Genomic DNA, 17009 nt, shown 5'->3' on the forward strand with positions numbered 1-17009 from the left:
GTGATGTTTTTAGAGGGAAGCTCTCCTTTAGTTCCCACGATGTTCTTCTTAAAAGCTGAGAAAACAACAGACACCACTACGCCGCAAGTGTTCTGCATGTTGCTTTGAGAACATCCTTCCTTGGCCATCACATTACATCGTGGAACGTTGTGGGAACGTTTTTCTGACCGTGATAACCTCCCTAGACCATTGCAGGCAGAATGTTCCACAATGCTTCTTAATGCATCACATTACAGGAATATTTTATATAAACAACAGTTCATCTGGAGAACGTTCTTTGAACACTTCTTTAGAGACTGTTCTTCCTTCGTGTGGTTCTGACAACATCCTCCAAACATCCTCTGAATGCTGCAGCTTGCGGGAACATTATTTGAAAAGATAACTATCCCTAAACCGTTCCTTGAACATGAGATTCAAACTTGTAAGAGATGTGAGAACATATTTAGCTGGGTAAAATATACAGGGAATTTTTACAAATCCAACCAGTGTCTTAACTTTTTTGACTTATGGCGAAAACAACAGCATAAACTGGGTCTAGTTTCAGCCTTTCTAGTGTTCTGTTTGTTCGTATTTACCCTCTACACTTATTAAATGGTTGCCCAAAAGTGACTGTCCAAGATTCACATGGGTAGAAGTCGTATAAAGAGCAAACATGTGAGCTTGTGGCTTCTCCAAGAGGATAAACCATGACAGCAAGCTGGAAACCAGTGAACAACTACAGCATCTTATACGCTGATGCACCTCTAATCTGACAATATCAGAAACACAGTCATGCATTACTCACAGGAGACTCTTCTATCTTTGATACTCGAGTTGAATTTAGCCGCCGACTCTTGTTTTGTTGTCAAAGATCTCATTGGTTCTTCCAGCAGCCACTTGTTGCTTTCATCCCACTCGTGTCCTCGGCTTCAGAGGTCAAACTCTGGTTGTGAAAGATACCCAGTAACATTTGACGCAACCAAGAATAGGACATGACCCGAAGCAAAAGCTACTCTTACGCGTTTCTGCAACGTCGTTACATCATATTGAGCCTTTAAAACCACGACTCATTGAGTTAACAGTAACGACGTCGCAGCTCACAGAGACGCCGTCTCAAATCGAGTTTGTCTCAAGTACTTGGTGGATTCTGCACCAAAGTCCATCCTCTAAGTGGAGAGTTTCCTGTGAGAAAGGGCCTTTTTATCTCCTCCAGCAATGCAGGATGCTGTTTGATGGAGTAGGTGTTATTCTGCGTGTTGTAGGTGTTGCTGTTCGCTGCCTGAAATAGGCAGATTTGATTTCTATTTCGAGCAAAGTTTCACAACTGGTAAAAGGGCGACAAACTGTTACCATTTCAAACTTGTTGTGAGAAAACGTGTTCGCGTCTGACTTTCCCAATCTTCTCAATACCGTGGGCCGAAGCGTTCCACAACCGAAACAACAATAAACAAATTCTGAGTAAGAGCATCAGAAAAATTTCCAACTTAGACGGTTTCTTCGACTAAAAATCCCTCAGTTGCTTTATGTAAGATCTCGTAATGGGGGAAGAAACTTTACCAAATCAAACACTAACCAATGCAGATGATGCAAATCTCCTGCCGAGTGCTTCTGCAAACAACACCGACACCCAACATGCTACCCAAGTTGGCAAAAATAACCACCAAGACCAACCAACCAGGGAGACATTCATTCACTCTCTCAACCAGATCTTAGATGTTGCCATCAAACCAAGGTTTTGAGGGACTTTTTGGGGAATTTACCCATAAAGAAAATGACAGAAACACACAGACAAGATGAAAACATGCAGGCTCAGGAACTTACATGATACTCCTTTGTTCCCGAATACACATCCTGGTGCTCGGCTTGGAGCTCCGCGCAAATGACTTCGTCTTCCTCAGCGACGGAGCGGGCACGTCGGCGGACATGACAGCGGCAGCACGGTGCAGTTCACCACCATACTTTTTAACCACGTGTAGGTACGGTCGAATGTGTTTAAGGCAGACGGATCGATTTCGCAGGTTTCAGATCAGAAGAGCGATCGGATGTATAAGGAGAGCAACAAGAGTGCAAATTGAATGAAAGGAACGGTCCGAGTAGAGGTGCAGAATGTGGTTGTAAATCAAAAATAGAATAAAGCAAAGATGTGGCTAGACGAGGAGATAGAGCGATCGGTTGTGTCGATTAGGAAGTCTGCTGGTGGTCTGAAGCCCTGACACTCCGCCAGGCGCTTCCTGAAGGGGGCCTCCTCCTCCAGCCTCGGCTTCTGATTGGTCGACGGGCTGCGGTGTGTTCCTTCCTGCTTCCTCAGAGGTGGTAAGCGATTGGCCGCCGGATGCAGCCTACGCACACACACACACACCTCATACACTCGGACAGCTGAGAAAGAAGCCGGGGACTTTCCATCTCGTAGGGCTGGAACAATTCAGAGGTCAAGATCGGACACACGCATGAAAACACACAAGCAGGCGTCTACAAACACAACCTGAAATGAAACCGATCTGGTCTGAGGTTGCAGGTGAACTTTCATGCTACTGTCCCGTCCGTCGTGTTTGAAGCGTTTAACGAAAAAAAAGAACACAGGAACTTTCGTGCGTCTAAGAAGATGTAGACTTTAACCCCCGCACTAGTCTGGATTACATCAGCTACAAAAAATAAAAATTCTAGATGTTATCAGAGCCTCGGACAGTTAAGAACAACTTTCCTGTAATGTGACAAAGGGGGAACTTTTGAATGTTCTGGGGATGTTCTTGAGGACATTCCCACAACGCCCCATGATAAAAGAAAGAACGTTCTTAAACCAATATTCAAAAAATGTTTAAGATGTTGTCGAGACCTCAGATGACAGAATGTGTTTTAATGTTCCTGTAATCTAATATATTAAAAGGTAGAACGTTATACTTTTTCGTTGAGGGAACACATTGTAGAACGTTAACGCAACGGAAGAATGTTTTCAATACAACTTTAAAAAAAAATGTTGAGGATGTTATGAAGACCTCAGGTGACAGAACGTTCTTTAGAAAAAGTTCCTGCACTGCCATATGCTAACAAACATTCTAGCGGCAATGTAACGAAGACGTTTTAGGGATTTTATTGATGGAATCTATAAAACGTTCTCGCAATGTTCCACAGTGGTACTTGATATCTCCTAAACCTTCTCAGTTTAAGTTTTGAGCTTGAGCAGAACGGTCCAACCGTGTTATGGCCAAACACTTTTAGAAGATCTTTAGTTATCCTGCCTTTAAAAAGGAACAAATTCCCGCTGAAAATACTACCATAGCTTTGCAAAACTTTCCCAGAATGCTTTTGGAACAAGAAGATTCAACCTGGAACCAGCTGACGGGGAACGTTCCCACAACTCTGGATTACATTACCTGCAAGAAAATGTTTGGATCAAATGTTTAAAGTGGCTATTTTAAGAACATTATCATTTCCAGCAATGTTCTTGTACAGTTACTATGATGTTTCATTAGCAAGAGGACAGATAAAGTTCCATGATTACAAAGCAGGTTTTCAAACCAACATTCAGAAAACGTATTTCCAGATGTTATCGAGGTCTCAGATGATTTTCGTAAAACTTTCCTGTCGTGATAAATAAAGGTGGAACATTCTGCCTGCGATGTTCTGATGATGTTTTAGGCACGATGTCTGGAAAACACTCATCTATGAAACGTTCCCTCAATGTTCCAAGTCAGCTGATTGGAGTTGATTATATCTTGAAGTGAACATGTGGTAGTGTGTCTACGTCTCAACTCACTCTTGAGCTTGTCCTGGGTCAGTTTCTGTCTTTTTCCCTTCGTATATTTATCGTTTTCTTACATTTTGGACAATTTTTCAGTGTTTCTGTCTTTGCTGTTGCATCCTGAGCTTTTCTACAACTCCTCCCTCCTTATAGAGTCATTCACACCTTAAAGAAGTCAGACAGAAGATCTAGAGCTACTAAAAGTTGCCTTCAACTTTAAAGCATCACTGAAAGGAAACCGCTGGGATTTCTTGGGTTTCTCTCCATAATACAACATTCTGTTGTCTTGACTTAAACTGAAGTTTCTTGGCACTTTATAAATAAAACTGAATCCCTCTGTGGTCCGTTGTTTGACAGGTTGCTATTTTCAATTAAGAAGCCATAAGTCTCTCCACTGATCCAGTAGCACAAAGTCTAATTTCGGGTGCCAGACCTCTAAACCACCGTCAGCAGCAGCAGCTCAGACTGCGAGGTGTTGAAAGTCGGCGCGCAGAAGTTAGAATTTAAACCCACTAAGGAGCAGTTTCTCCTGCTGCTGACGTTTAAATGCACTGTCAGGTTCAAGACTAAAGTTCAGCAGAGAGTGTGTCACATAAAGTAGACTGGAAGATCAGGACGGAGGGAGAAAATGCAGCCTCAGAGAAAGTTTCGACTCTTCTGTCTGCAGGCTCATTATTCAGTAGTTTATCTGAACACAACTCACGGATGTGACCATCTTTATTATGTTTATTAAGCTCTCTAAGATTAGAAATTGATGTTGAGATACTTAAATGCTAGATAGAGGAATTTACTGGAATCTCCAACATGCACGTGTCCAACAAACTCAATGTGGATGCCAAGATATTCAGTTTTTATCTCGTCAGTGGTGCAAATCACTGATGTTTGGAAGCTCAAGTTTAATAACCAACCAGCTGTGTCTTGTGTTTGAGAAACCTTATATACTATTTACAAGAAGCTTAAAAAAGGACTATTTAAGATTATTTTAGCCTGCCACTTTTCCCATTAATGTGACCTTTGTGACCTCTGGGTTGACATGATATTGACCTTCCTCTATCCAGCATCTTTAGGGCTATAAACAGGTATCAACTCTGTAGCAACCACAGGATGAACACGAATTTCCATGTGAAGCAGTGGTGGAAACACAGGGTGGTTTTTGATGTGGTTTCAAGGGAGAATTTCTGTTTAGTTCGGGTTTACTATTGAATGTGGATATTGTGGCTCTATGGGTTGAACTCTTAACCTTCGTCGTAAAGACTCGGGGAAACGATGAGTCACGCAAAACAGCGAGTGAATGGCGTTTGTTGGAGCAGTTCTCAAGTTGGACTGAATGTTAAATGCAAAACATTGTAGTCGAGCTGTGATCATGATAAAAAAAACTCAACCTAAACAGAAAATAAGTTGTAAAAGAGATGAGGGCTTGAATGGCAGGTGCCCTAACAACAAACAACAAAACAAAAATGGCGACAACTCCTCACACGATGGTCGCCACTGGACTGGACGTTATGCAAACTGCATCAGGATGTTTTCCCTGAATTCCTGCCAGGTGACGTGATGAATTCTTCCATGCATGCCAGTTTGGTTGGATGTGTTGGACAGCTTCATACTGGGGAGGCAGCAGCTCAGCAGATAACAGTTCAGTTGTTGCAAGAGTAGGATGACGAGATACAACCAAGTAGCTTTACTTGGCCGATCTTGATGTTCCAATAGATTTAGGGGAGGCGAAACACTTTCTCTTGTACGTCTATGTTTATTTATGTGATTCATTAGTTGTAGCTCCACAGCTGGGATTAGTCTCATCCACGGACTGATGCAGATTTTCCAAGTGTCTAGTGTTGAGCTCAGAAGCACCACCAGTTTCTTGTCTTCCTCGTATATCAGCGTTTCTTCTTTGGCCTCCAAGAAGTTCTAATAAATACAGCTGATCACAAACTGAAATGAGCTACTGTTGTCCTCTTAATGTAAATAAACCGACATGCACAAATAACTCTAATATAATGAATCTGTCAGTGATTAGACCAGCCAGCGTTTGATCTGGATGGAGCAGAGTCAGCAAAATGACTCCAGATGGCTAATTTCTATGTTTCCTTTGATTGATAATGACCATAAATACTGTTCACACGCGGTGCAACTTCTTGTATCCTCTAATCTACACAAAGGAAGTGTAGGATGCAAAGTTTTGACACCAAATGACCAGAGATACCAGAAAAATGAGTTCCTCTAAATGAGGCGACAGAATGACTGCTTCTACTCTACCTGGGCGGGATGACTGTCATCACATCCGAAAGGCCAGGTCCGATCCAGGAAAACCCCCCCGGTTAGCAAGAACCTTAGAGCTACCTTAATGGGAAACGTGCCAGGTTGAGAAAATTCTTCTTTAAAGCCATATCAAAACCCCTCTGAGTTCCACTTCTTCAAATGGAAATTTGTGTGCATCCGGTGGCCACTACAGGGTTGGTACCTTCGAGCTTTAAAGACAACAAATAGAGGAAGCTCAATATCATCCTGATGTTGGCGTAACTTCTTGATTATTAGAGTTTCTTTCATCACAAGGGCATGATGAGGTTCGTTATATCAACATGAATAAGCTGCACATTTCCAAGGTTTTAGCAAACCGATACCTCAAATACAACAAAACCACCAGATAGATTGAGTTTAGAGACAATTTGTTTTTGTTTTTTTTTAAATAAATGAATGAATTCCTGCATGTATGAAATGAATCTAAAGCATCCAGAAGTCCAAGATTTCACTTCAGACACTCGTTTGTGATCCGATTTGTGCAAAAAATTTTGATCATAGTTAGAGAAAGATCTTGGTTCAGGTCGAAGAAGTTTTAAGATCCGTCATTGAAGTAAAAGTATTATCAGCACGTTGTGGAAACACTTCTGTCCTGCATGCAAAACATCAGTAGAATCAGCAAAATGCACCAAAAGTCTCAGCGTCTTTATGTGATTATATGTTTTTGATGTGCATGTTGTGTTTTGCTGCTGTAGATATTTAAGGTGGAGTTAGTTTTAACTATTTTACATACTGACGGGGAGCTTAATCTACAGGAACGCATACAGTTCAGGCTTTGATAAGTTCAGAAAAACAGCACTGTTTGTCTGCTGTGTTGCAGTTTTACATTTCCAGCTAATTTAAGAGTTTTTTAAAAGTATTTTTCACATACTAATACTTTAAAGATTGACTCAAACGCTTCATGTTGTAGTCTATCTAGAAAAATATATTCAAAATCATTAATTTTGGAGGTCGTTGAACAGGAAAGATACAAAAAAGTAAAGTAAAAAGTTGTCAGACTAACGTAGTGGAGTAGAAAAAGTACCCCTGAGATGTAGTGGAGTCCAGTACTTGAGTAAATGTACTTAGTTACATTCCACCACTGGTTTTGGTCACATCAGACATTAAACGTTTCCGTCTTTACAAAACAAGTCCAGGCCCATATTTGGAAAACAACAAACTTTTATTCCTGTTCAAATCAAAAGGAAGAAAACCTTTACCAGAAACGTCTGACATGACCAGAAAGGTCACACCGTGGCAAAGGAAACTAAATTTGAGTAAGTGTCAAAATTCTGTTTTTGCAAATGCATCGAGTGGAGAAAATTAGTTGAGAATGTTTTTGTGTGATATTAATGACGCAAAAGGACTCAACTGGCGAGCGTGTTACCGCAACGACAGGTCACCCACACAAAGAGCTGCGATTCACACGAATGCAGCCCAACATGTTCTCTGAGGAATAAAGGTTTACTTCATAAAGAACCAAATGAATTGTTTTTGTCTGCACTCTAGCGCTCTGCAGAGACTAAATGTGTGTTGTGAAATCTGATATTTAATAATGAGGCAGCTGGTTCCTGTTACAGTGAGCCTGAAACCGGCGAGGCGTCATCTGACGGGCATGAGTCAACGCAGAACTGTCTTTCGATGCTCGAACGATTTCTAATCCAATCGACGACAAGTAGCCACGACCTGAAATCAGTGGGAAGCAGCAGAGACGTCAGATCGGTGCTGCAGAGGGAACTAAAGCTGTTCTGCTGATCAAAACAGAAGCTGCTCAATCGTAACCTGGTTTTCTAGTTTGTAAGCGTCTGTCCAATGAGAGCTTTGTTGTTGTTTGATAGTCGAAATTAAAAAAAAAAAAAAAAGTCAGTGTTGTCCAAACAGTCCTGAACCTCATAATGAAAGTGGACGTCGCTGATTCAACCGGACACTCTATTTAAATCCTCTTCTCTCGTCAGCCTCAACAAGTCACTTCTTTTATTCCTCTTTCCTCTCAGCTGCTTGAAATCGGTCAAATTAGTCAGAAATGGGTCATGAAACGTTGCTGCTTCTTCAATTTGTTAAAGTGACTGCATCAGATATTGCTCGGAAACAAACAAACAAAACTCCGGCTGGGACTTTAACGCATTCATTTCAATTAGTTAATTACAGAAAACTTAACGTATTTAATCGCACCTTTCTCAGTCCCCTAGTTTCTGACCCACCGGTAACACTGATGCACACATTCCAGCCGCTAGGTGGCGCTAATGCAACTAAAGTTAGCTTTCAAGCCGCGAAGAAGATGCACAGGATGCAACAAGTGACGTCAAGAAAGTTTGTGATGGAAGACGAGACCGCGCTGCTCAGCTTGTTGAGCAGAATGTTCTTGTTTTTTTTTTATGCTGTTAACGTAGCATGAGGCAGCTTGAATAAGAGCATGGTGGTGTGCAGACTGTCACACAAAAAGCCTTAAAATGTTCAATATCATTGCTGTAATTGCACCAATCTGTGAATGTAGTAGACACATAAATATAGATGAAAAATAAACTTATTTGTTGTTTACGTTCACGTTTATGTAGATTCATTGATTCAGTCGTCAGTCAAAATGTACTTGAATTGAATAACTTTGATAAAAATGCGATTAATCAGGATTAATTAACTACAAAGCCTCTAATTAGATTCATTTTTTAAAAATCATCTCCCACCACTAGAAACAAAATAAGAAATGCAGTGGCTGTAATTAATCACTTTTACGTTAGTCTGTAGTACATCACGGTCGTTATCATTCTGCTATAGGAGAAAAAACAAAACAATGCTTTTGCTTGTTTGTGTTTCTTCAAACTAATCGCAATCATTTTGGGAGGAACTACATGAAAGACTTCAGGTGGAATCGTTTTGGTGGAAGATTTGCATGCAAGGAAGCAAAATCTGTCATTAAAATGGATGATTTAATGAAAAAAAAGCCCAGCATGGCCGCCCTTACTGCACGATCCAAACCCTCTGCAAAACTTGATGCTCAGAGGTTCTTGTCGTTTCCCCAAAGGGAAGGATTTTAGGCTTAAACCTGCATCTACAACCAATAAGTCAGGCTGCTTTTACGGTAATGATCCTCAGTTTCATTCCAACGAATCCACTGCAGTGATGGAAAGAATGTGCACGATATTTGTCACATCTGTGACACTGAAGAGCATGTCAAGTGATGCATGGAGGGAGGTCACGGGTCGCTGCATCAGTCTGTTAAGATGTGTGAAGCTGACTTTCCTGAAACTCATCAGCTAAACGCAAAGACGGAGGACGACATCGGAGCAAAATAAGAGTCAAATTGATGGAGGTTCACGGATGAAAATGGAAGACGAGTCAGGAAGATAGTCTCGTAAGCTAGTGGTTAGAGGCTAGAAAGTACCAAAAGTTTGGGTGAAAGTTGACAAATCAGCGTTCCAAGTAAGTTATTGATAACTTACAGAAACATTGCATGCAATCGGCAATTTGTTTCTGTCATTTTAGTACATCGTTGGCTGTTATAGGGCCTCTTCTGCCCCCTAAGTTACATCTTTAACACATCTCTCTGCACCCAAACTGTCATTTCTAAGTGACAACTAACACGCATCACTGAAGGTCAGACCAGGATCACGTTCCTGTGATATGATCCTTTAACGGGCTATTTCTGGGATCGTTTAGTCTCGTCTGTACTGCTGAGAACCCACTAGGGTTCCAACGAAACGCTACGTTTTCAGGAAGATGCGACAGTTTTAGATGTTCGCTGAAGCCGAACACCCAACTCTCCTCAAGTAAACGCTGTCACAACAAGGAAAAGGCTGTTTTATGTGACTGATATCTCGTTTGATACCAACTCTGCAGCACCACATGCTGAACGGAAACAAACACCAAAACTTTTTGGCACAGACTTCTGAATCAGGTTTTCTTGAATTTACCAGGAAGATTTGTCCTCGTGTTGTTGCTCTTTGAGGCCTTTTCCAACACAAGCTTGTTTAAATCAAACCAAACAATAGTTTTCCTGCAGGGATTAGTTTGCAGGTTGTGTAAAAACGTTCACATGATCGTGGGCGTGTCTCTTTATTAATGTCACTGTGTTGAAATCGGTGCTAAAATGTCAGCAGCTTTGACTTAGTCACCACGATATTTAAAGAAAAGTGAGCACGCTGCTAATTCTGTTCGGACGCCGTCAGATGAAAGCTGGAAAGAAGCTCAGGTGTGAGAGAGGCTGCAGAACCCTGAGAGACCATCACAGCTTGTTTAACATATAAAGGTGACCAACAAGGAGCTGCAGGTACCAAGGAGTGACTCTGTTGTGCTGTAATGCATATACATGTTTAGTGTTGCAGAAATCATTATAGGAATCGTAAACCAAGTACAAAAAAAATCCTCCACGTGTTTTATCCGACTTTCTCTTGTCTCTTATAGGCGGAATCACAAACATAAATTTATCTCTTTTCCTTTAAGTAGAATATGTTGTAGATTAAATACACACAAGAAGCCCAGAACCAGTCAGTGGGCTAAAATGTAAAACGACACAAAAACACACATCGCTGCACTCTGGCTTCACATAAAGCAGAAGTTCAAACGGAGCTGTTCGAACAATAAAGTTTATAACCTTTAATGCCGAGGAGTAGTCAATTAAGAAGCATGAAAGAGCGTAAAACAGAGCCACAAACTGCTGTGACCCCACAGCGCCGCTTCAAACGGATATTAGAGAGAACACAATGTTTGCATTTTTGCATGAAAGTCTGCAAATGTTTAACATTAACGCGAGAGCAGCAACAAACGAGCTGCTGTGTGATTAAGAAAACACGTCCTGATGTCAATAAACACACGAAGCACGAGGGGGAAAAAGATAAATGAATGAAGCAGAGGTTCAAAGTTAGCAGCTGTACGCCTCCTGAAGTGATGCAGCAGCTCAGTTTGCAGCAACGCTTCTGAATATCGCAATATTCAACATTAATATGGAGGTCAAGTTGACGCCGTGTCTGCAAAGTAGATGTAGGTCGAGCAGCAAGATGCATTTCTGAAACGCTAAAAAAAGGCTTGAGGTTGAACAACAAAGCACCATTAACCTCTGTTGCTCTTCTGTGACCGACCGGCTCCGCCTGTACATGAATATATTATTCCTTCCTGTTCTGCAGAAACCAGCCGGTGAAAACGCTTGTGTTTCCCAGCTGATAAAATTAGCCGGTAGCAGCAGTTATTTCTGTCAGCAAAACTAACAGCAAAAAAAAAAAAAGAGAAGCTGCTCTCGTCGGTTTCTGTGTGAAAATAAGAACCCGCTGCTGCAAACGTCAAATGAGTTCTCCTCAGAGCTGCACGATATTTTAATAAAACCTGATGATATTTAGTTTATCTGTGATGTAAGAAAAGAGATGTGCAGCAGATGAACTGAATAAATCTATTTGGAAAGAATGAATACCTCCAGAATGATTAAAGTGAACTTGTAGGGGAGCGTGTCTGCACAGACAATTAAAAGTAATTAAAAAAAAAAAAAGAGGCGACTGTGCACAAAGAAGCCTCTCGTCTCCTCTCAGTTACTGCAACTCAGACAAGTGTGCAAACAGAAACTACTCAACAGAGACGAACACAAAGCATTCCTCTATCAGATTTACCAAAGCTGAAAGCAGGTGAACATTAATTTCATTGTATGAGGTTAAAATCATGATCAGGATTAATATTCCATTAGTTGTGCAGTCCTACGAATGGTTTTTTGTTTCTTTTTGCAACCTCTTCAGCACCACCTTCCTGTTCTTTGCTCGGTTCGTTGTGTGCATGTGGAACGTGCACGTCAACAAACTCAGTTTATCCAAGAAACCTTAATTCAGAGTAAGTACTGTTCTCTTGTGGAAAATGAGAATCTTGTATCAAGCAGCAAAAAACAAAGTTGTAGCACGATGCGTTTGGGTTCGTTAGCTTTATTTCGTATTGGACGTCCTCGGATGTGACTGTTGCACACATTGCAACGTCGATTCCAAAACAACCGTAGCTCTGAGTAACTGAACTATTTGCTATTATTATCGCTTTGCTTTGACTCCAGAGAGTCATTTTGACTTTGCAGATGCGTCTAAATACAAAACTAGAACAACATTTATGTACCTTTGATGTCTTGGTGGAGACTAATACAAAAATATGCATGACCCTGGAGGAACCTGCTGTACAGAAGAAGCTAATCCGAGGCATTGGATGGGAACGGCAGGAAATTCAAACTGCTTAAGTGCACGTCTCAGCGTAGTCTTTGTACCTTGTGAGTTGTAGTTCGCCTCTCCCTAAACACATGCTTGTACCGTCAACTTTCCCTCTAAGATACGTCGCAACACAGACAATAATTATTTGAATTGATGCCTTTTCTATGGTCGAAAGCCCAAAATAGATCCTCCCACATAACAAGGAGCTGGGCAGGGCTATGCAAAAGTGCCCTACTGTTATGCATGACAAAACCCGTATCTCAAAAACCAGCTTATAAAAAGTTCCGCCTCAAAATATTATCACCTTGATCGTCAACGTTTGCTTAGAAATTCGTAGAGCAGTCGACACTAATCTTGTGAAAGTTGGTGATATTAAATTATCGCCCAGCCCCGACCTTCAGTACGTGCTTTGTCATCTCTGACTCTAACAATTCATCTACAAAAACCAGCACATCAATGAAGGGCAGCAGCAGACACACAAGAAAAGAAAAGCTTCCACTTTGAGCGATTGTACCACCATCTCAGACCTTCTTCCACGCGGTCTTTTGAAAAGCCAAACAGCCCCTTGAAGCCCCCCGTCCCGACCAAAGAGCTGAAAACACTGGAGCAGACTCACCCATGTGTTGCTGCGTCAGCTGTGCAGCTCCTGTTTCTGTGTCATCAGTGGTTCGAGCCCCGCAAAGCTCCACTTCAGCCCGGTTCACTTCCTGGCCGAGCTGCTCAGAGACGCTGCATAAAGTGTCACAACACCCTCCCTTCAACCACAAGAGAAACCGGCTGCGTTCAAACACAGACGGGCACAAAGTCAGCATTTAAAAAAAGCGACACGTCTACTGAGCAGCAGAGAGCCTTCACACACAGCAGTCGGTACAGTTTTAGGTGCTGCTTTGGAGGATGTTGCAGGTTTGAGTTGAAAATACATTCATCAGGCTGCAGTGGTGCTACGACTGCAGCCAGAACTTAATATCCAACTTCCCCTTTATGGTGCAGATAAAACACTTCTTCAATTCAGCAGCACGTCACAAACAAACACACCTTAAACTTGCTGCAGTCGACTACACTGGTCACCATTGTTGGATGAGGAAAAAGAAAAAGAACTTCAGCGCAGAGAAGAGTCAAAAGTTTAAAAAGAAAAGGAATGAATATTTATTAAATAGGAAAATATACAAATGTTGAAGAGAATGAGCCTGTGTTCGTAGTTGCATCAGTGTTTTTACAACTGTTATGTGGCTGAAAAAGCTTTGAATGTGGCGCTACATGATCACGATGTCATCGAAATCCAAAGGGTTCATCCTCTGGGGAGCATGAATGTAATCCATTCCTTTCTCTGGTCACTTATTAAACCTTATTTTCTACCTGTACATGGCTTAGATGTAACTCTACATCAACGTTTTCTCTGGAGTGCTGCAGCTCAGACACACCAGCTCACCTGCAAAAAAACACCTGACCTACTTCTACTCTATACAATGTCAAGTTGTAATATGTTTGCGCTGGAAACCGAAGACAAATACTGAAACACACCGAGAGTCGACAGCATTGGCTCCTTGTTACGTACGAAACTTCGGAAGCTTGAATTCGTTTTTCTGGCGTTTTCTTCAACTTCAGCATCATTTTTTTGTTCTAGAAGTCTCTTAAATTGTAAATGTCCGATGTGCTTTTCCAAAAAAACCATTAGTGAGAAATTTATAGTCGTGATGAAGATTTTTGGTTTCATGATGAATCCTGTTTCCCAACAAAAACCCAACAAAAAAACGTTCCTATACAGTCAAACAGCATTCGCAGTTGTGTTTTAGGAAATGATCTCACATTCAAAGAGTCACCAAGTCCATGTTTAGAGGGATGGAGGTGATTTTAGTCCAACACGGAACTTCCATCCAGGAGACTGAGGTTTGTGATCCATGTGGAACCATTGTTCTTTGGTTATGATGTCCCAAATAAAGTGCAATTGCTCAGAATTTAAGTGAAAATGAAGTTTAATTAAGATAAGATATGCCTTTATTTATCTCACAGTGGAGAAATTCACATCAATTGTACACAATTACACAATTGTAAAGGAATGTAATATTTTGACGGTAGGGCTCCATAGTTGAATCCCTCTCATGTTATTTTCATCTTCAGCTGTGACTGTACATGAGTATTTTGGGATTTAATACTGAAAAATCTAACTTTCTAAGGACAGACTACAAACCTAATCATACAGATTGATGCATTAATCCACAATATTAAGTAAAAATTAAGATAAATGATCATTTTTCTGTCCCTTTCCTATCCCTCCTGTACGACTGTAGAACATGTTGGATGCCCAGGTAGAGTCCCCAACATTGAATGTGATGAAACTGGTGCAGTCCAACTAAAATCCGCTACAGCATCCATATCTAATCTGTAAATCAGTCAGAATACTGTTGCATCATTATCAGAGCAGATGGTCACAATGAATCAGACAGCAGCTGTTGTACAAGAACAGCAGACTGATCAACAAACCACATTAACTTTCCTTCTAAAATCCCCTTCTTCTTCTTCTTCTTCTTCTTCTTCTTATCAACCTCACAATCACGAACCTACGCCTCGTCCTGCACCGCAGCTCATTAAACTATGTGCCAGACACTACCAGGGGAAAGTTCAGTCAAAGGCCCGTCAAAACTTCTCAGGTGGTTCACCCATGACCCACATCATACCAGTCACGGCAACCGCTTGACTTTTCCACCAGGTGTCGAGTCAAATACAGCTGCAGTTAGCTCACGATATACGAAATACAGCGTTGAAGTTCAGCTAAGTGGTTATATTAAAAGTTATACCAATGGACGGTTAACATCGTGTGAGTTTAAGCATCCTAAATTATCTGACGGGTTTTGCAAAAAGTGAAGATCTTGGACTGTTAGTAACAATAATGTTGAAAATAAGGTTTGACTTTAAGAAGAAACGTGGCTAAACTTCTCCAACTTGTTAACGTCCATGTGTTAAATGGTTGTTGCTCATTAGCTTATAGCATTAGTCACAACAGATTATTGGTAGATCAGCCTGAGTTATCCATTTGATCATCATTTTCCAGCTCCTCTGAGAGAACCTGAGCTGTTTCCAACCCAGATGAGATGTATAATCTGGATCAGTTGGATGAAAACGTCTACTGGAAGCCTCCTGATTTATGGTTCTGCTTTGGTGTCCATTTCAGTGGAATTCAACCAATGCAGAAGCTACAGAGACGCACTTGTGTGCAGTCCTGCAACGAGCCAGTTGCCCCGAGGCGATGATGCCATGTGTAGGTCAAGTGCTGATTGGTTGAAAGGTTGTCTCGAACCAGAAAGGTCGTCTTAGTATGATGAACAATGCGTGTCTTTATCTGTGATGTTTGTGGCTGCTGATGCAACAGAACTTTTTGACTCCATTATGGCGCCTACCTTTTCCAAAACAGAGGCGAAAGAACAAACATGAGCGAGAGTAGCTTATGTTTCCACATATTTCTGACACCGCCCCCATGTGGTAGCAGACGGCTACAGCAAGTAGACGAGTGTGTATGTCAACACCAACGCAGTACCAACATGGCAGCAACATTTCTGGCCTTTAAACGTATGAAAGACCTCCGTAAAATCTCATTCCTTATTCCATTCTTTAGTCACTACATAAAGCTTATAGCTGCAGGGGTTTAGATCCACTGGTAGATCCAAAAGTTTCAGTTATTGGAGTATCTCATGGTCTGGAATCAACTGTATAATTTTTGGATGCTGTTTGGATGTAGTGATGCATTCAGAGTCATTCTGCCATCAGCTTACCAACATCCATCCATCCATCCATCCATCCATCCATCCATTATCTATACACCGCTTAATCCTCACTTGGGTCGTGGGGGGCTGGAGTCTATCCCAGCTGACTCAGGGTGAAGGCAGGTTCACCTGGACAGGTAACCAGTCTATCACAGGGCTACACTTAGAGACAGACAACCAAGCACACTCACATTCACACCTACAGACAATTTAGAATCACCAATTAACCTCAACATGTTTTTGGACTGTGTGGGAGGAAGCTGGAGAACCAAGAGAGAACCCACACTGCTCAGGGAGAACATGGAGACTCCACGCAGAAAGATCCTGGGACGCGAACCGGCGATCTTCTGGCTGCGAGGCAATGGTGCTAACCACTGATCCACCATGCAGCCCAGTTTACCAACATGATGCCTTCAATTCCAACTGAAGAGATGTTCATAATCACATAACCATCACCACTCTACATTATCCCAACATATCACAAAACCTGCGGCGAGCAAAGTAAAAATCATGCCTCCCATCTTGTCAGTGATGGTAAAAATCAGAGTGCACATGAGTCACTTGTGTTTATGGGTGTCATTTTTGTCACTCTAAATTTAACCCCCTCAGGAAGCGAATATTTACTGTGGCTCGTCTGAGTCGGTGTGCAGTGTAATCACACCGTCTCAGGGAAAAACCGAGTTCGGCTGCAGCTCGCCCGCCTGCAGCGTTTGTGTAGTCTGAACATGGAGGCATTAGCCACAAGATAAACACATCCTCCTCTGAAACCAGAAGTACAAGACATCCTGCCTCCGTGTAGAAATGTAGGCAAACACATCCGTTCTTGGAGAAGATCTAATGTCCTGCAGACGCAGAGCAAACTCTTAACACCAACTTGATCCCGAACATTCGCTGCTGTAAAGCTAAAATCAAGACATAAATACCTTTCCTTGCTTGAATGTGCAAATACACGATGGTAGCGACTCCTGAGGTCAGGCTAGGCCTTTGCTGGGTTACAACCCTTCTGGAGCTGCAGCGTTCAGCAGAAAAGTCAGAGAAAACCATCTCCACGCCCATCCAGCCCGCCAACCACAGCTTCTGCAGAAACGTTTCAGC

The 17009-nt window shown here is 41.8% G+C and overlaps 1 protein-coding gene across 4 annotated transcripts in view; it reads right to left on the reverse strand.

Annotated features, from left to right (window-relative positions):
* The window catches only part of sh3bp2 (SH3-domain binding protein 2), a 36771-nt gene extending 23777 nt beyond the window's left edge, over window positions 1-12994 (reverse strand). For 2 of the 4 annotated variants that reach the window (XR_520865.1, XM_008298958.1), the window contains exon 1: window positions 1801-2192. Coding sequence is in view for 2 of the 4 variants with exons in the window: in XM_008298958.1 (XP_008297180.1) it covers window positions 1801-1904 (104 nt within the window). In the remaining 2 variants the exon portion in view is untranslated. Of the gene's footprint in view, window positions 1-1800; window positions 2194-12772 lie in introns of those variants that run through there. The other 2 variants (XM_008298961.1, XM_008298960.1) reach the window with 2 other exon arrangements.
* Between the last annotated feature and the right edge of the window lie 4015 nt (window positions 12995-17009).

This window comes from Stegastes partitus, unplaced genomic scaffold (genome assembly GCF_000690725.1).
Source record: "Stegastes partitus isolate 25-593 unplaced genomic scaffold, Stegastes_partitus-1.0.2 Scaffold1363, whole genome shotgun sequence".
In the NCBI taxonomy this organism is placed as follows: domain Eukaryota; kingdom Metazoa; phylum Chordata; class Actinopteri; family Pomacentridae; genus Stegastes; species Stegastes partitus.